This window comes from Monopterus albus, unplaced genomic scaffold, assembly GCF_001952655.1.
Source record: "Monopterus albus unplaced genomic scaffold, M_albus_1.0 scaffold35.1, whole genome shotgun sequence".
NCBI classification, from domain to species: domain Eukaryota; kingdom Metazoa; phylum Chordata; class Actinopteri; order Synbranchiformes; family Synbranchidae; genus Monopterus; species Monopterus albus.
In genome coordinates, this window is record NW_018127915.1 from 1,301,532 (window position 1) to 1,322,320 (window position 20,789).

Consider the following 20,789-nt stretch of genomic DNA (forward strand, 5'->3'; position numbering starts at 1 on the left):
TTGTAATTTACCTATCAAGTGTAAATCATGAAGTAACTAGTCGTTGGCTTTGGTCCGAGAACTGCAGCACAACATTGAGCTTTACTGCAGGCTGATGGCTATAGGTCAACAGTTTCTCGGTTAACTCATGATTTATGGTTACAGTGATGCATTTACTGTAACTATAAAGGGAAACCAAGACTTGTTCAGCTTGTGTGCCGTGCTTTCTTTCCTCCCACTGGGATAAACTGCTGTCTTGTCTCAGCCAAACAGTTCTGGTTCAGACATGGGTCAGACAGTACTTTTAAATTATTCTTCATGTTTGTTCGTTTCTGCTTGCAGTACCAGATGGACTGAGCTTTATAAAATCATAGTAACTCATAACTTCATGCAAAATGCCCAAAATTAAAAAAAAACACTAGTTTGACTGTCAGATAACTTGTCATAGCTGTTGCTCATTTATTGCACTTTTATTTCGTCACAGCTCACCTTTCTAGCTATGAAGGTGCTTCTCATTTTTCCACCTCATTGCTATTGTGAATAGTAGCAGATTCACATTATCTAGCCATCTACTGGTGCATTGTGCTAATGACTTGTTGCACAGTTGTGATGCAGCCACGACGTAATCAGGCTGAGTCAAGATTAGAAGAAGTGAGAAAAATAGCTTCATGGTAAAAATAAAAAAGTAGCTGCTCTGGCATTCTGTTTAAAGCTGAAAGACCCTGTGGCCAAATCCTGCTACAAAGGAATTGAAAATACTTTTCTCTACTTCTCCAAACTCTAACACACGAATGTGACAACTTCGTATTTTAATTGTATTTAGATTGTGTGACTCCTTTGTCAGTTGTCAGCATCTAAAATCACAGGAAGTAGCCCGATAGTACAATGGCTATTTCCATCTCCAAATATGAGTCATATAAAAGTATCAGTCACTGAAACAAATACCTGAAAAAATGTTGTTTTTACAGAATCAGTTGCTGGTCCAACAAAAAGGACATAAAGCCAAAGCCGGTTTTTATGGATGCAGGGTGTCACCCGACAGGTTTCTGGGCCTCATTAAACATTTTATATATATAAATTGTAGAGCCAACATTCATGTTTACTCTTAATGAGGCACAGGAACCTGCCGGGTAACACCCTGTACCCATAAAAACCAGCTTTGGCTTTATGGGTGCAAGGTGTCACCCGACCATAGCCAACACTCATGTTTACTATTTTGTATTTTTATTGCTTAATTTTGTGGCTTTAAGTATGACTGTTATTTTGATGATTAATTATGCAATTGGTAAATCCAATGGTATGATCCAGTAGGAGCTGAGTCAGCCACAGGGTGGTCATGGGTAAACATCCTAAATGTAGATCATCTACACAGATTCAGGTTCAGGGATGCAGCATTTTATATCTAAGATAAACAAATTATATATTGGCAACAGTCATATCTCAGACTCAGCAACTGTATTATTGACAGGAGAGCTACAATTAAATTAGAAGACTTTTGAAACTCAGGTAGCAATCTATAAAATTTAATAAGTAGAGTGAAGGACAGTTTCTCTGTTTAGTACAGGGGTGAAATATCAAAGTGGAAATTTTCACAGTGAACATGCATGTAGATATAAAGCACAGACAACTTTAGTAACACGTAAAGAGAAAGGAAGACATTATGAAAAGATCTGACTGAGCTTGGACGTCCGTTGCTCTCTCCCTATGATCAATCTAGACAATATAAGTAAGGATTTGGATTTTTGGATTTTCCCACAGTTCAGGATCTTAGGATTCATAACTTGTTTAACTATTAACTTTAACTTTATTGTTTGACCAATAAACAGAGCAGCAGTGACAATGAAGTGTCTGATCTGCACGAAGTGAGGAAAAGAAGAAAATAAGCTTTTTTACTGCAGAGAAGAAGAAAAACTCTAGACGTGATGTGTAACGTAGCCTCTGGCAAAATGGAATTAAGAAGCAACATCAAAAAGGACATAAAGAGGGAGTTTCATGAGAGGTGGGAAAAGAAGATGAGAGGGAGACGGTACTTTTCCACTCAACTTTTGGTTAGAAATGTTCACATCTGCAGGTCATGGATGGATTAACTGAGGCTGTGGCAGAGTGGCTTCAAGAAGTGACTGCAGACAAGAGAACATATGATTTGGCTGTGTGAATGTGGTGCGTCAGAATCCAACAAATTGTACTAAACTGCCTAAAATAGGGTTGTTCAAGAAGAACCGAGCACTGGGCCTTAAACGGTGATTGATGCTATAAACAGTAAAGTACTCCTCAGCCTGCAACATATTTTAAAATACATGTACCAGGGTGCAGAGTAACCATTAAAGTAACTGGTGCATGAAATGAAGTTCCTAAAGGCAAAGAGAGGACAGAGCAACTTTTTGGCAGATGGGCAACATCAGCCATAGAGTTCTCCATGAAGTCCATACTGGCATCACACATCTCAGTTGTATGCGGTTTAACTCTACGTCGCACATTGCTTGCTGCTGGTCTTAATCCCTTCAGTTTTGTTTAGTTTCACTGGTAAAACAAAAAGGCAATGGAATAAAGTTCAACAAAGTGATGAACCCCAGCTCTGCAGGGGAGATAAAGTAAATAAGGAGTTTACACAGCCTGCCACTGTGAGTGAAGCAGCAGCCAAACAAAACAAAGGCTTAAAATATCAAAATAACCAAGAATGTCGGAGCCGGATTAGAACAATGAATAAGAAGTGACAACAGAACAGAAAACGACAGCAACACAAAGACAGGTGAACATTAAAGAAGTCAAACTGGAGTTTGAATTCAGGTGTCAGTGAGCCTCACACAATTAAAGACTGTCAACCACTGCCCTCATCACTGTTCCTAAGCCTGTCTACAAACTGTCAAAAATAACGATAACAATAATAATTTACCACCTTTCGAGCACAGCTGAAGCTGAAGTACAGAGCACAATTAGGGTAGTGACGAGCAGATGTTACTTAGTCACCGCCATAACGGTACTTTTCTCATCAACACATTTATTATAAATAAATACCATGTAATGTCATCATGACAGCAACAGTTCTGTGCAAACTGATATGGTTATGATGAAACATATTCAGTGAAATTCAGGTTACATCCTGACTTTATGATGAAATTTCCATATTCATACAGATCAGCCCAAATCTGCTCATTGGCCCTCCTGTGTGTAATCACCAAGGTCTTTATGTGGCCTTTTGAATTCGCCAATAATCATGTGTGCTTTAGAATTTGTGTGAATTGAGGGTTCACACAAAGATGGATGAAAGCCACTGTACCGGATAATAGAAGAAGAGAGGCCTGGCGAGAGAGAGAGAAATGATAGTGGCCTTTCACCCGACAGTAATAGCCTGCATCAGCGTCATTATGGGCAATATTTCATGTGCATGTGTGTGCATGTGTGTGTGTGCTTGCTTGTAGATCACCAACATGGAGGATGATCCTAACTGGTACACAGCTGAGCTCCACAACAGAAAAGGCTTTGTGCCAAAAAATTACATCAACCTGAGGTCGCACGCGTAAGTACACACATACACACACAAATACCTCCTCAAGTCATTTGTAAAGCACATAAACATTTCACACATCCAGCACTGGTCAATCTAAACAGCTGATCGGTGAGTGTGTGCAGCTCCAGGCAGTTTCTGCTCTGCCTTGGACATCTGCAGTCCAGTGTAAGGCAGCCTACCCAGAGGGACACACTGACTCGCTATGTTACGTAACCACACACGGTACAGCCGTGTGTGCGTGTGTGTTTGTTTACAGTGAAGCTACTGGTACACCCTGTATCTCTATCAGATGCTCATACAGCAGCTGGGTTTCACTTTTTGCTGTGACAGTTCACTAACTGATAACACAGCCACTACAGCAGTGTATTAATGTACAGTCTCACTGGAGCTGCCTAGTTAGGTTTGTGCACACAGTTTGTTGGGGTGCGTGCCTGTAAGTGGTATTCCTTCTCCGTGCTTCTTCACAGAACCCCGAAATCAAAACCTGGAATTCTGACCCTCTGACAAAGAGTCGTGTAATATATCCACCATATTGGATGTACTCTCTCCTCGTATGAGTCATCAGACTGACTGGTGCAAGCAACCTGCTTTACTCAGCAACACTAATGAGGGGGAAAAAACAAGAATAAAAACGACACTATTACTTATGCCCCACTGCTGACAGCTGAAATCCAGCATTTTGGGATTTGGTTGTGTGCATATTTAGCAGCCATACTCAAAAATAACTTCACAAATGTGCTAATTTTACATATTTCATCCCCAGCCATAACCTGTCTTTTTGTTCTCTGTCAGCATTGATCTGTGCTGCTTTTGAAATTCTCACCATTTCAACTGAAAATACAAACATCCAGAGTTATTACACATCCTGTCACCCTTCTCACGTTCATATGAACGTGAGCTGCTCATGTCTCTAAATCACATAGCTGATGTGCTTAAAGCAGTAACATCACTAACCTCTTCCTTTGTTTTTTTCTTGCCTCCAGCTGGTTTGCTGGCCGTATATCTCGTGGTGTGGCAGAAAGTCGACTCAGACAAAGGGACTGCGGGGCGTTTCTTGTCAGAGAGAGTGAAAGCGCTCCTGGAGAGTTCTCCATGTCTGTCAGGTAGGAGAAAAAAGACCATTCATGGACCTGGATTCTACGTATTATTCCTATTCCTATTTTACTTACACTTCACTCTACAGTAATTCAGTCTTGTTCAATAGGCAGATCTATCTAAACATAACCACTTTATTAGGTACATATCTATGCCTCTCTTATATTTAGAGGTGTCTCTATATTTTTGTCCTCCCCAACTACATGCATGAGAGGGTCAGAATATTAGGAACACCTCTGATTATAAGGTAGTCCAGTACAATACCACCTTAAACTATGACCTCAATAATAAACATATAAGACAATTTCACCAAAAACCGAAACATTTTGAGCAGAAGTGTTGCAATGAAGTGCATACAATTAGATGTACCTAATAAAGTGGCCAGTGAGTGTATACTGCACACACAGATACACTCATCCCTAAATACACTCCAAATACATGTATATGTATAAAGTGTTATTGTAGCAGGGGTTCAGAGGAGGAGGGTTAGAGAGCAAGCTGAGGGGCGGAGGGTACGAAGAAGGATCTGTAGCCCCTCTGGCCTGATGTGAGCTAATCCCGTCTGGCACGCTGCGGCATGTGGAGCTCCTGATGGGTGATGGGCAGTGATGGCCAGCTGACGATTGGTGTTATGCTTCTGGAGTCTGTGTGGATACTGGAAGTGGAGCGTTGGGGTGGCGGTCTGGAGTCTGAGTTTTGGCGTTAATAAAGGCCAAGTCTGGAACTGAGCATTGCTTCTTCAGTGCTGCTGGTGCTGTTGGGGCTTAAAAGCTGGATTTGTGGGCTGTTTTGTGGCTGGCTGTGAAATTGTTTGGGCATGATATTTCTCTTCCAGTGGGTTGAATCAGGAAAGGAAAAGAAAGAAAAACAAGTTGCCTGCATTAAGGGAATTAGGTGCTGCATGTAAACAGGTTTGCCAGGAGGGACAGAATCAATTTTCATGTTACTTTATTTTTTGGCCTTTTGGTGTGGCTTCTCTGACTGTTGTTGCTGGATGTTTTAGCAGCTTCAGAACTGGGTCAGGTGTTTGCATGAGTGTGCATGTGGTCCTTGACTGCTGACAGCACGAGCTGCGGAGACTTAGCTCGGTCCAACTTTGATGTCAGCCTGTGAAAACTGGATCCACTTTCACAGCCATAAATGCAGCCAAGAAATAAGCTTTGTTTCTTGATTTTCCGGGGTGAAAAAACTGCTGGTGAAATTAGAAACTGAGGGACAACATGAATGTGGTGTGAGATTAAAATATTAAATAGTTTTAAACCAGCAGTTTGGAATCAAGCTCTTTAAATGCATCATCGCTTCTTTATGTTTTGTATATTTCGTTTGCTATATTTGACAGCTTGTCTTTTTTTAACCTGATCCTTTATTACTTTTATAAATGGATTTTAATTGTTGACAGTGATGTTTAAATTTTCACTCTGCAGTACTAGAGGCACTATGGTTCAAAATCATTTGTCCTAAATGGTAAATGGACTGTTTTTATATAGCGCATTTTGCCACAGTGTGTTGCACTGGCCAAAGCGCTTTACAGGAGATTATACACCATTCACCCATTCACACACCGATGACGACAGGCTGCCACACAACGGCGCTAGTCAAGCCACCGGGAGCAATTCGGGGTTCAGTGTCTTGCTCAGGGACACTTAGGCATGCGGGGAGACCGGGAGTCGAAGCACCAACTTGCTGGTTAGGAGACGAAGAATCATTGCTTTTACCTTTTGTTTTCTGATGCATATCATATTAACCAGAAATGCAACTCCTGAACAAATTAAAACAAATCAGTGCATTTCTGAACATCGCAATGTTTAAAAGACTTTGTGAAAGGTGGTTATGAAAGGATATGTGGCAGGGATGAGCTTCAGACTATGTCAGTAACACTGTCCCAGGGGGTTATTTAGTAGTTTATTTTTGGAAAGTGGTGCAATTGTGATGACAACCTAGACTTTTACATAAAGAATTGAGCAATCCATTTTGCTTAGCTGGACTTTCGCAGTCATCTCTGACTCAGCAGCAGATAAATCCAAATGATATATTTTGTCTATTCTGAGTTTTTCACACTGCTGTCAAATCAGCTAATTTTGAAAAAGAATGTGGGACCTTGTCAGCGTGTTGTATGCGTGCTCCCATTTTGTTGGTGGTATTTTTCAGATTCTTGCAGAGAGAGATAACTTTCATTTTTTCTCAACTGGAAAATGTCACTTCCATATTTAGATTTATATCCCACATTTATTGTAACAATCTCTATCAATTTCACTCCCTCCACCTACATGTTGACTACACAGCTGTATCTACATATGTGCACATTCTCTGTCTGATTCATCAAACGACACTGCAGGAAATGAGCAACTGCAGCAAAGCAGATATTGTATGTAGAGGGGAAGCTGAGACAAAAAACAATTTCAATAGTTACAATACAATGCTTACAGGTGCAGAAGTGTTGTCAATTTGTTCATCAAGGTTACGTTTTCTCAGTGAAACAGCACCACATGTAATTGTTTTTCCATCAATCTGTAAGAGCAGACCTCACTTTCTTGTTGATTGTTAGATGTCTTGTGTGACACGTTTGCTTCACCACAGCTAAGCCACATTTTTATTTGAACAGTGTGGTGGTCATCCCACGCATACAATCACGCACACACATACAATCACACACACACTTGGCTTTTTGCCTCTCATGTCTTTTATCAAACAGAGGATACGTAGAACAAAAGACTTGTTCTTTGCTGGTTTGATTTGGTTTTTCTTAGCCAGATGCCAGATGTGTGTTAACAGCTTTGTGCCTATACTGTGACATGTCTCCAGCTCTATGTGCTCACTCTTGTTATTCAGGGAGATCAGTCCAGGTGCCTTGAGATTATCACTGTTTAAAAAACTGTAACTTTAGCCACCACCTAGCACTGGTTCATGGTATTATGACTATCCCTCACTTCCCCTCTGGCTATAAACACACTCCAGCAGATATATTTAAACCATACCTTGTGTCCACTCAACATTTTTGCCACAGAAAATATTGTCCAACAAAACATGTGCACCTATACAGCCAGTAGCCAGTTAGCATGGGTTAGCATCTCTAAAGCTCACTTATTAGAGCCAGCCTGGATGTTTCCATACCAGTTTTTGTGCTAAGCTAAGCTAACCAGCTGCTGGCTATACCTTCACATTTACTGTACAGACATGAGAAATGGTACAACCTAATGCTCAGCAAGAGACCAAATAAGCTAACATTCAAAGGTGTTTGCATATGATGAGGAAGTAAACAAAAGTGCTGGAGGGATTTGAAAATATCCCTAAAAAGACACCTTTGGTAAAATTTGTAGTATCCTAACCATTGAAAACCTGGTGGACTGGTATAGCCACAGACACACAGATGCACAGAAACAGAGTTACACTGACAGCTGGAGCTGTTTGTCTGAAGAGTGCCAGACATCTGCAGCAGTTTGGAAACTGAACAGCAGATTAGAGAAGGTAGGGGGGGGATGCTGGCAGAATGAGAGCGAGAACAGGGAAGTGAGAACAGATTGACTGAGGAAGTTGAAAAAGACAGAGAGGTGACCTTCATGCCTCTTGAATTGCGCTGGTGGAGAGTAAAAGTTTAGAAAATACTTCTGTCCTCATCTACACTATATCTCTCTGTGTTCTATCTCTACATCTAGTTCATTTTCTCTCTTTCAAGCTTTCTCACTTTCATTCACTGTTAATCTCTCTCTTGTTTCCTTTTACTTGGAAAAAGAACATAATCTCTTTATCGCTGTGGGCCCTAATTAAACTGGATCAGGGAGATGAGCGGGCACTTGGAGAGTGTGTAGCTACTGTATGTGTGTGTGTGTGTGAAGGAGCTGAGACAGATGCCGTCTGTGTTATGCACACTGGCCCTCTAATGTTTCTGAGCAACAACTGATAAAATCTTCAATATGCTATCACCTAACACTGAAATAGCTGTACTATCAATCAAAGGTTTGGTCCCCTTCAGTTCAGTTACAGTACAGCTACTGTGCTTTTTCTCCAAGTCTTTAAAACAACTTATTTTTTACCTTTATACCCAATATAAGCAAAAGTTAAATAGGCTACAGTTTTAAAAAAAACTATTACCAATTTGCCACTGTTCAAATGACCTAATACAGGCATGCAGGAGGTGATACTGTACATGAACTACACTGACCAGCCACTTTAATAGGCACACCTGTACACTTCAGTGCAACACGTCTGCCTTAACATTTGTGTTTATGAAGCTCAAAATGTTAAAACCTTTTAGTGAAACTGTCATGAATGTATAAATTCAATTAAAGGTCATAGTTAAAGGTGGTGTTGTACTGGACTAGTGTTGCATTGAAGTGCATGTAATTGTACTGGTGTACCTAATAGAGTGGTCGGTGAGTGTATGCTGCAATACATGTCATAGTTCAGAGAAATCTGTAACTTATCTGTAATTTAAAGTTGTGTGCTTTTTAGTTTCATTTGTGCTTCATCACTCAAAGGTGGAGGAGTGTTTTGGCAAATTGAGAGTTACGATGTGATGTGTTGCTTAATAAATATTGGATTCTGGTCAGCTGTGTGGAGAAGCTGCAGGATTTAGGGTTTGATTCTTTTGGTGAGATGAGAGATTCCTGACTGGCTTTTGTCTCTCAAACAGTTTTCTAGTACAATAACATAGTCGAGTTTTCTTAGGGATATGTCTGCAGACTGCCATAAGATAAAATAAAAAATCTCTGCCACAAAACAGGTCTAATCGCTCAGAAATGTGCTGCTGTAAAATTGTGTCATATTCATATTTTCTGATTTGAATCATTTTTGTTAGAAAGAGATGACAAAAACACTGATGTTAGGCTTGAACTGTTTGCTTTTTTAACTAACCCCAAACAAACAAACAAGAAATGTTACTCAATTTAATTGCCTGACACCTTCAGGAAAAATGTGAACAGGCTACAGCGCAACTTAAAATGATGTTTTGTTTCTCCTTTCCTTCCTCCTTAGTACCTCACATTTCATTTTGCATTACATTGTTGTGAATCCCCTAAAGGGAAAGCCATTGCCCTGCCCACATCCTGTCTTTAATCTCTACTCCTCCCTGTGCCTTTCACAGTTTCACCGTTGCATATTATTTCTTTGTCATCCGGTGAGGGCACTGGCCCATGCTTTGCCTCACTCAGGCAGCAGTAACACAGCCCCACCAGAAGGGTGCAGCAGAGGGCGACAGACAACTAGGGACAGCGGTGAGATCATTCACACAGAAGATCACAATTTTATTTTGTGTGTGTTTAAGTCAGCGGAGGGATATTTCTGAATCAAAAGTACGAATGGAGACACAGAGGTGCAAATAACAAGAGGAACTGCAGTAGAGTGGAAACATTTAAATAATACAGAAGAAAAGAGCAATGCAAAGAGGAATCCAGACGCACAGGCAAAGCACCAGAAAAAAAAAAGACAGACAGCACAAGCAAACATTCAGAAACTATAAAAGCCGAGTGAAGTGTTAATCCAAAATATTTGCATTTGGTTCGAATTGACTGCCTACAGTTTCATCATCTTTGGGAGACTGACAGAGGGTGAGAAAAGAGAAATGAGGACATGGAGTGAACCAGAGAAGGCAGAGAAAGGGCAGGGTGGAAGTGAATGCCATCCAGTCATGGGGGAGTCAGTCCTGCTTGTTCAGAGCTCCCCATCTGAACAGAGAAAGGAATTCTGGGAGGAACAAGCCGATGCTCCTCTTGGAAACTGAACAGCAGATTAGAGAAGGTAGGGGGGGGATGCTGGCAGAATGAGAGCGAGAACAGGGAAGTGAGAACAGATTGACTGAGGAAGTTGAAAAAGACAGAGAGGTGACCTTCATGCCTCTTGAATTGCGCTGGTGGAGAGTAAAAGTTTAGAAAATACTTCTGTCCTCATCTACACTATATCTCTCTGTGTTCTATCTCTACATCTAGTTCATTTTCTCTCTTTCAAGCTTTCTCACTTTCATTCACTGTTAATCTCTCTCTTGTTTCCTTTTACTTGGAAAAAGAACATAATCTCTTTATCGCTGTGGGCCCTAATTAAACTGGATCAGGGAGATGAGCGGGCACTTGGAGAGTGTGTAGCTACTGTATGTGTGTGTGTGTGAAGGAGCTGAGACAGATGCCGTCTGTGTTATGCACACTGGCCCTCTAATGTTTCTGAGCAACAACTGATAAAATCTTCAATATGCTATCACCTAACACTGAAATAGCTGTACTATCAATCAAAGGTTTGGTCCCCTTCAGTTCAGTTACAGTACAGCTACTGTGCTTTTTCTCCAAGTCTTTAAAACAACTTATTTTTTACCTTTATACCCAATATAAGCAAAAGTTAAATAGGCTACAGTTTTAAAAAAAACTATTACCAATTTGCCACTGTTCAAATGACCTAATACAGGCATGCAGGAGGTGATACTGTACATGAACTACACTGACCAGCCACTTTAATAGGCACACCTGTACACTTCAGTGCAACACGTCTGCCTTAACATTTGTGTTTATGAAGCTCAAAATGTTAAAACCTTTTAGTGAAACTGTCATGAATGTATAAATTCAATTAAAGGTCATAGTTAAAGGTGGTGTTGTACTGGACTAGTGTTGCATTGAAGTGCATGTAATTGTACTGGTGTACCTAATAGAGTGGTCGGTGAGTGTATGCTGCAATACATGTCATAGTTCAGAGAAATCTGTAACTTATCTGTAATTTAAAGTTGTGTGCTTTTTAGTTTCATTTGTGCTTCATCACTCAAAGGTGGAGGAGTGTTTTGGCAAATTGAGAGTTACGATGTGATGTGTTGCTTAATAAATATTGGATTCTGGTCAGCTGTGTGGAGAAGCTGCAGGATTTAGGGTTTGATTCTTTTGGTGAGATGAGAGATTCCTGACTGGCTTTTGTCTCTCAAACAGTTTTCTAGTACAATAACATAGTCGAGTTTTCTTAGGGATATGTCTGCAGACTGCCATAAGATAAAATAAAAAATCTCTGCCACAAAACAGGTCTAATCGCTCAGAAATGTGCTGCTGTAAAATTGTGTCATATTCATATTTTCTGATTTGAATCATTTTTGTTAGAAAGAGATGACAAAAACACTGATGTTAGGCTTGAACTGTTTGCTTTTTTAACTAACCCCAAACAAACAAACAAGAAATGTTACTCAATTTAATTGCCTGACACCTTCAGGAAAAATGTGAACAGGCTACAGCGCAACTTAAAATGATGTTTTGTTTCTCCTTTCCTTCCTCCTTAGTACCTCACATTTCATTTTGCATTACATTGTTGTGAATCCCCTAAAGGGAAAGCCATTGCCCTGCCCACATCCTGTCTTTAATCTCTACTCCTCCCTGTGCCTTTCACAGTTTCACCGTTGCATATTATTTCTTTGTCATCCGGTGAGGGCACTGGCCCATGCTTTGCCTCACTCAGGCAGCAGTAACACAGCCCCACCAGAAGGGTGCAGCAGAGGGCGACAGACAACTAGGGACAGCGGTGAGATCATTCACACAGAAGATCACAATTTTATTTTGTGTGTGTTTAAGTCAGCGGAGGGATATTTCTGAATCAAAAGTACGAATGGAGACACAGAGGTGCAAATAACAAGAGGAACTGCAGTAGAGTGGAAACATTTAAATAATACAGAAGAAAAGAGCAATGCAAAGAGGAATCCAGACGCACAGGCAAAGCACCAGAAAAAAAAAAGACAGACAGCACAAGCAAACATTCAGAAACTATAAAAGCCGAGTGAAGTGTTAATCCAAAATATTTGCATTTGGTTCGAATTGACTGCCTACAGTTTCATCATCTTTGGGAGACTGACAGAGGGTGAGAAAAGAGAAATGAGGACATGGAGTGAACCAGAGAAGGCAGAGAAAGGGCAGGGTGGAAGTGAATGCCATCCAGTCATGGGGGAGTCAGTCCTGCTTGTTCAGAGCTCCCCATCTGAACAGAGAAAGGAATTCTGGGAGGAACAAGCCGATGCTCATCCACTTGGGTCAGTGTCAGTCAGACTACACAGAGGAGGAGTTTAAACCATAAATGCCATACTGTGTAAAAAACAAAAAGGATTAGGAGGGCCTTAATACTGGTTTTCTCCATTTCTGAATTGTGTTTTTTTCCCCAAAACATTATGAATTTTATCGTTAACATAAGCCTAACACACACACCTACTCTACAGTGTGTTAGAAATAGGGGAGTGTAATATTGACTTCTGCTGCATATTTGATACAGTTATATAACAATACGATCGTGGTGAGATGTCCAGATCTCTAAAGATAAGCTGGCAAGTTACTTAGCAACCACCACATAGTAGGATAGGGGATCAAGTATGATTGCCAGTGAATACGGGCCAAACTCTTTTAATCATAACAACAAGACATGCACTCCAACACTGTGGCTATTTCTGTCTGTGCCCTTGGCTTTATCATGATTTTATTACTACACTAAATCAGTTGTTTATCCACCAACCTTTTCTATCATTTTCTAATACATTACAATGGGTGAAATATAATTTCTTTTTAGATGAATGCACATTTAAATGGGTTTTTATGTTTAATATTATCATCTGCTTTGCACAGAATATCCCAGACCCACAGAGCAGCCCAGTTAAATGTCGCTGTCTTGTTCTTTTAATTCCAAAATGTGATTCACACACACTAATAAGGCTCCCTTCTCTACTTATATTGATTTAGATTTTGCATTAATCTGGGTTTCTCTTTATGAATAGAAGCTGTTGTGTCTCTTTTAGTGTTGTCTCCTCACATGTTCTGACCAGGGATTCTTCTGTGGACTTGCTCTACTTTGTTAAGAAAAGATAGCCTAAAATCAAATTAAAATAACATGGAAATAAACAGTGACTCCAGTGTTTTTTGAGGAGACTAATGAACAGGATGACAGTGAATGCATGCCAGCCACAGCAGCTGACAGCTGTGGAGTTAAAGGGGCGTCTGTGAGGACCAGAGGGCCAAGGCTGTTGCCATCAGCGCCAAGTAGTCCCACATTTATTGTATGCAAAATGCAATTTGTGAAGACACACAGCAATCTGAGACTGGACGCGGGGAAGACCCGATGCTGTTGGACTGTATTATTTGCCACTGTTGCTATTCAGGAACAACACACTTATGACATGGCACTTTAGTTTTTTATCAGATAAACGTGGTAACTACAAAAAAAACCCCAAATGTTTCTAAATAGATTGTGACAGAAAATGGCAGAATTACAATATATTTTATATAAACAATACCAGAGATTATTTGAAGAATTTGGATGAGGGGTAAACTTCTTGTTTACTGATTGGTCTCTGAACCTATATAGATTCATGAGGCAGCACACATAATGCTCTGTTCAGGTAATTAACCTCTCTGTTTCTTTATTTTACAGTTATGGGGATCATGTGCAGCATTTCAAGGTGCTGCAGGATCGCTGTGGTCAGTACTACGTGTGGGACGAGCTCTTCTCCTCCCTGAATGAGCTGGTGGACTTTTACCGTAGCAACAGCATCGCTAAGGAGAGGACAGTCTTTCTGAGAGACCCTGAACATTTCGCCAGGGTGAGCATGTGACTCCTTGTATGGTTTTCTTTCTTTTTTAATGCAGTTTATCTGCACTTATCACACCTATCAACACCTTACACCTTGACGTTTTACCACATCAACCAAAGCAAATGAGCCAAATAATGAACTTTTAAGTGTGTTAAGTTTCAACCCTAATAATTACCAACAACCCTTTCACAGTTTTTTCCAAATTAAAGTATACTTTTATTTATATATACTGTATGAAACAATAATGATAAGTTGAATTAACAACAATACTGACCACAAAATTCTAATTTCCTTATCTTTACAAATTTTTTTAGATTTTTTTTTACTGCATTAACTATTTCCACCTAAAATGGCTTTTAACTCAAGGCACAGTTTTTAATCTATTATTTGAATTTCTTACGTCTTATTGTGCACACTACAAATCAGTGGGACGTGCTGTTTCCTCCAGCTCTTACTGACTCACTTCCCAAGATATCACCTAAATATCCACTGCGTAGCACTATTTTCTCTTCTCCAAACTGTTTAAAACACATTTGTTCTTGTCATCATCAGTCTCTCTCTCCATCCACTCGCCTCTTCTACCTACGCTAAGTGTCTGATGAGAGTAAGACACAGTGAAACAGCATGTTGGGGTGTATGCTGTGTATCTGTTGTAAAACCAGTACATAACAAGTTACCCAGGTGATCATATTTCATCTCACAGTTTCTTGAAAGCATAACCAGTTTTTAATGGAGCTGACAGCTATGGGAAAACTCCATGTGTTGAGGAAATTTCTGGAGCTGTGACTGTGGCAGCAGGGTTTGACATACTGTAGAGGTGCAGCTTGTAATGAACGATCACAGGGCTGCTGTTGATTTGGAGCAGAACCAGATCCGTCATCTCAGGCATCGAGCCAGAGGGAGTGAACACAAGAAAACATATTTTAAAGGCAGCTATTTACATGAGTCATGATTCAGACTCCCTTTCAATCAAGCCAGGACAGAACATTAATTTAGTTTTTTGTGTTTATTCCAGCTTCTTTGTATAGGTCAGACACATACATTATGAGCTTAACTGATATGTGACAGCTAGGATAACTCACTAACAATATACTTGATTATACTAATATGTAGATCAGCCTAAAACAGTAAAACTAGTCATCAGCGAGAGGAAATGACAGGTCATTCCCATTCCCATGGTGTCACCAAGGGAGAAGCTGTTATTGTTACTGTGAACTCATTATGCAGACCAGATCACATTGCATGGCAATTTACTACTGGCAAACCGCACCCGCAGGTGAACGTGATCGCTGTGATCCACAGAGGTCCTGACATTACAGCACCGTAACCCCAGCTGTGTGGTTTATGATGAAACACCAGCAAAGCTAAGCATGCTAACATGCTAAACTAAGATGGTGACCACTGTAAATCTGCTGGACATCAGCATGTTAGCATTGTCACTGTGAGTCATGTGAACATGCTGATGTTATGAGCTGAATGGAACATGAACCTAAATACAGTTTAGTCTTGTCAGCTCATGTTCCTCCAGCATTTAATCTGTTTATTTTTGGGATATCTGTTACTGTAGTGAAAAGGGGGCAGCTCTGTGTACACATCTCTTGCTCCTGCCAAGAATGTAAAACATAATTTATTATGCTCCAGAGCTTTAATTCAAAGGGAAGACCCACTCTTCCCGAAACCGTAGTCACTTGACTCCAGACTGCAGAGTGGAGATTCAATCATACTCAGCTGAGAAGAAGCCAAGTGCTTAACTTTAATTTGTTCAGGAAAGAACTGTTAAGTAGGCTCTTTCCCAGAGACATACTCATTCCCACACAAGAGCTAATTTTAATTTTGCCCAGTGGGGATGGCAATGACACTGCTCATAAGTTACTGACATACAATAAGTCTATTGCTTCCTAGCGTGCTCATGTTGAGGATTAACAGGATGTGACCAGGTGCATTTAGGTTACATTACTCATTATCTGTGGTGTCTGGTGCACTCGTAAAATACTTAACAAGGTTAATATGTCACAATCTCATATGACCACTGTGGTCTAGAGCGACACGGCTGCCAGTTTTTCAACTCTCCTCCAATTCTCTCTGTTTGATATTAATTGAAATCATATGTAGAGTTTCAAACTTTATTAATGTGGTCAAAAACTGTAAACAATGAGGGGGGGTGCATTTTCATGTTGAAAAAAATGTTCCACTGTTACAATGTTGTTCACATCGATGTGAAGTAGAACAAGCCAGCTACTGTTGTTTCGTGGTATTTTTGAAGAGATCAGAGAGGAAGTGAGGTTAGTGGCAAATGAGTCAGTGCTGTTGGAGGAAAAGACACAAACCCTCATGCACATGTATTCTCCTGTACATGTTTTTACATTGTAATCTGCTTCTAGTTAAAAGCAAAACGACTGCAGTAATAAGTCTCTACCAAAACAAAACAGAAATAAAACCAGTAAAATCATGGGCTATTAATATTAGCTTAGTGTAGCATAGCTGGGGTATACTCATGGATTTTAAAGAAACCATGAAGCATACAGGAGATTGATAGTGTATCAATTCTAAAAGAACAAAAATGTATAACAAAATATCAGTAAAATAATTTAAATAGGTTCATGCCCACACGTGGCACTTGAAGAAAATCAAACTGTGTATTGTCTTCATAAGCCTGCAACTATCTTAGGATCTTTGTGATGTGTGAGCTTCGTGTATCTCACCACAGGGGTTTCACACCAGTTACTTCTATGCCGGTCCCAAGTCCAGATAAACAGAGAGGGTTGTGTCAGGAAGGGCATCCGGCGTAAAAACGTGCCCAATTTACTCATGCGAATCGGATTCGCTGTGGCAACGGGAACAACCGAAAGTAGAGCAGCAGTAGTAGTAGTAGTAGTAGTAGTAGTAGTAGTGTATGAGCTTCACTACAATAAACCTGGTCCATCAGATATAAGGCTCTGTTTTTACTCTTTCTCTTCATACACTCATAAGTGTAGCAGAGATGAGTGTGGCAGCAAAAACCAGAAGTTTCTGGAGGTTTCATAAACTTAATTGTATGACTCAGGTGAGGTTACTGCAAGCAGACCGGTCCTGTATTTCTCCTGGCAGAGCAGCGGACTTTCAGACAAGTGAGGATGACAGCTCTTCATCCTCAAAATAGTGTTGCTCTTGTTAAAAACAGTTTGATGCACATTCCAACTAACTGGGGATGCTGCTCAGTCCTCGGCACAAAGCAGCTAGAGCAGGTGCCAGGGAAGATTTTAGCTGTAGGGTGTTATGTGGTAGTTAAACCAAAGATAATGACTGCGGCCCCGTGGGAGAGTAAGAAATGGTATGACCGAAATACTGTTACATTAAATGTCTTTAATGTGAGTAACTAGCACCAGATCTTTATGAGCATTTTGGCTTTCTGAGAATTTTATTTTTTAGTGTTCATACAGTACGTAGCTGCACTTTTAACCTTATGCTAATAATAGCATAACAGTGGCATAATAACCATCTGCTCATATTGCTGATTATTCTGTAAAAGTCTGTTTACTCTCCCGCTGCTGTCACTGGATCTACTGATCTGAGTTCTGACAAACTCAGGAAGAACAGATGCTACATTAGTTTCCTGTTTCATAGGTGTTTACTGCTTGTATAGAAGAAATTGAAGACTTTAACAGAATGATAGATTTTTTAAGTTTATACTCCATTTTTTCCCTTTATATTTTAATGTTACTGTGATTTAGTCATTTTGTTCTGCACCCTCCATGAATACATAGGTATTTATATATACAAGGTCTTTTCAGTCATTTGGACAATATGGTTAAAAAAATGTCACTTAACGATTCCACCCACAACTTTACAGCTTTCATTGTCAATCAATCAGAAGATTCTTTTCTCAATTAACCGACTATTTGTCTGGAAACTGAAAGTAGTTTAAAATGTCAGTTGAAAGCCCAAAATGGCATCAGTCAGAGAAACAGGAACGCCTTCATATCTAAGATACTGGAAACTGAGACGTTCTGGATATCGCTACGAGTTTACTATTATTATAGTTTATCAAAACAGCTGCCAAGATCTTATGCCAGGTTATTATGGCCTATTACAAAAAAAAGTCAGCGCTTTCTCTCCAATTTCCCAGTCCAAATGCAGTCAGTGATGGAGTGTAAGTCCAAGTCCAGGTCATCAGTGCACGTTGATTCACCAGTCCTGATTCTCAGGACTCTTGGACTCAAGTATAGCAGCACTGGTAACAAGCAGCCTTCTCACGCATTTTGCAAATACAAACCCACTGTCAAAACTGAAAACTGAAACTCCTCACATGCGGGGGAACCTAAGCCTGTTTCATCTTCAGCTTTATTCTGCCAGCAGAACAAAAGAACAAAAAGACAAGAGCATATAAATTCCATTCTACCTTTTCTGCTTAGGCTTCTTCTGTTAGCAGATCATGTTGATTTGTAATGTCAGTGGTCTTTGTGTACAGTGTAATCAGGTCTGTAGATTAAAAACACATCAGAAACATTACACTCAGCACAAAACTGTTTTTTTTTTACATGTTATGTAAATTTACCCTGAGCTGATCTTCATGCCCACTGCATGAGACTCCATCTTCACTTACAGACATTATGAAGTCAGAGATAACACAAGATGCAGTATTAGACCTAAATTCCCACCAATTCCTCCAGCAGCTGCCTTTGTAACCTTGCTGTGTATACTTTGTAAAATATTCATAGCACACCCATGTCTTCAGTTACCAGCAAACCGCTCCTTTTACTCAGCTTTTAGACAGCAACACTAAAAGCACAGAAATACGAGGAAAACGTAGATCTCACATCGCTCCCTTTAGACCTTTAGATTAGGAAATGAGTACATAAAAACAAGGTTATAGAGACATCATGTTGACCTCAACCACATGATTTCAGCTTCTGTTTTTTCACCATATGAGTCAGTTTCACAGACATGAACTAAAACTGCTGAGGTTTGGTTTAATTTGAGTCTGTGCACCAAGTTCTATTTTGTGTTGTCTTTCCAGACTAATTCTACATCAGCTCATTACGTGGCCCTACACTGCTTCTTATCTCATGATAGCAGGATGGCAGAGTTCTCTGCGTATTTTCCCCAACACATCCCTAATGTCCTTGTGTATTTAAGCTTTCTCTACAAACAAAAGGCCAGTTCCTACAAAACCTCACCTGTTTTTACACCTTGTCATTTTCAAGTGGAAACAGAGGCAGTGTCTTTGGGCCTTAAATGCCCTGTAATGTGTGTGTGTGTAAAGACCACTCCAGTACAAAGCTGTGGCCCATTTACATTACAGAGTTCCACTGCCACAGAGAGGATGCTCATCACAGAGCAGCGGAGCGCAGCCTAAACGGACAGACCAAACTGTCGCTCCTCACAAAAAAAGAAGGCATTCTCTGTGGGCTGTCACACACACATGCATACTGTACACACAGAAGCTGCAGCATTGCATTTGCAACCTAAGCAAAGAGAGGCCTGCACACACACGCTTGCTCACACCCAAACACTCAGGTAGAGCGTGTGCGGATAAACACACAAACTAGATCCAGGGAACAATACAGGGCAAGACTGCGAGGATTTTACAGATCTGTGGGGCTGATAGATCTCCTCTGTCTGTTGATCCTAATCTTGCAGTCTGGTTTCTGAGTACTTGTTGTGATTGTGCCTGCCTCTGCACGAATGGCTTGTGCTAAAACACAGCAGTCCACAGCAATAAGGCCCAGAATCGCAACACGGACACCTACATCCACACATACATTAAAAAAGCAATATTGGTATTCCTTTTAGTCTCTCAGCTCCCTCCCAGTTCTTATCGCATCCATTTCTCTCTGTGGTAATGCAACTGACAGCTAAGAGGTGAGTGAAGTTCAAGACGTTCTCCTTAAAATAGCCGCTTTTATTCTGCTACTCTTAAACTGGTTTTACTTGGCGTGTCAACAGAGATCAGAGGAGGCTGGCTATCAGGGAGGAGAAAAACACTACTTCTGTGAAGTCAAAGAAAAACCCTGCGAGACACAGAAAGCACAGCATCTGCAGAGATGATCTGAAAGCGGTTTATCCTGCTGTTGAACATCACAGCTAGACAAAATAGATTTTAGTAGGTGTGTATGTATAGGTATGCGCTCTCATCTTTTCTCTCATGACCTCCACAAATTACAGTTTTGTTATTTATTCTGTTTAAAGCCGCTTTAGCCCGATAAAGCCCACGTGAAGCCAGATAATGTGCAACGAGGAGAACAGCTGTGCAGCCTGGTTTTCACGTTTCATGAAGTTAGATCCCCATACTGAAGGTTTTATGAAGTATAAATACATCCTATTTACCAACTTAAACTACAATTGCAACAAGATTTACCCTGTTTAAACAAAATTAACTTCTGTTGCCAGATAAGGAAACACTGAAATTAAAGGTTATGGTAGATACAAACACAGGAGAAGTTCCCTGACGTCAAATTTTATAATATCATGTCGAGAAAGGGAGTGTGTCCAAATGCCAATTGTAGATTTAAAGATGTAAATCAGATGTAAATATAAACAAGGTGTCAGTTTGTGTTGCATATTCAGACTCCAGGCAATTTACCTCCTCTGCTTGAAATCCGTCATCTTATATCTGAACTATATATAACCTGGCCGTCACCTGCACATGTCAACCTTTCAAATGTGTTCAGCCGGCAGCTTGTGCAGCAACGATGTTTACCACAA

The 20,789-nt window shown here is 40.3% G+C and overlaps 1 protein-coding gene across 1 annotated transcript in view; it reads left to right on the forward strand.

Annotated features, from left to right (window-relative positions):
- The window catches only part of grapa (GRB2 related adaptor protein a), a 24,955-nt gene that overhangs the window by 1,689 nt on the left and 2,477 nt on the right, over positions 1-20,789 (forward strand). The window contains exons 2-4 of the mRNA XM_020597800.1: positions 3,399-3,496; positions 4,471-4,590; positions 13,946-14,114. Coding sequence (XP_020453456.1) covers positions 3,399-3,496; positions 4,471-4,590; positions 13,946-14,114 — 387 coding nt within the window. The remainder of the gene's footprint in view (positions 1-3,398; positions 3,497-4,470; positions 4,591-13,945; positions 14,115-20,789) is intronic.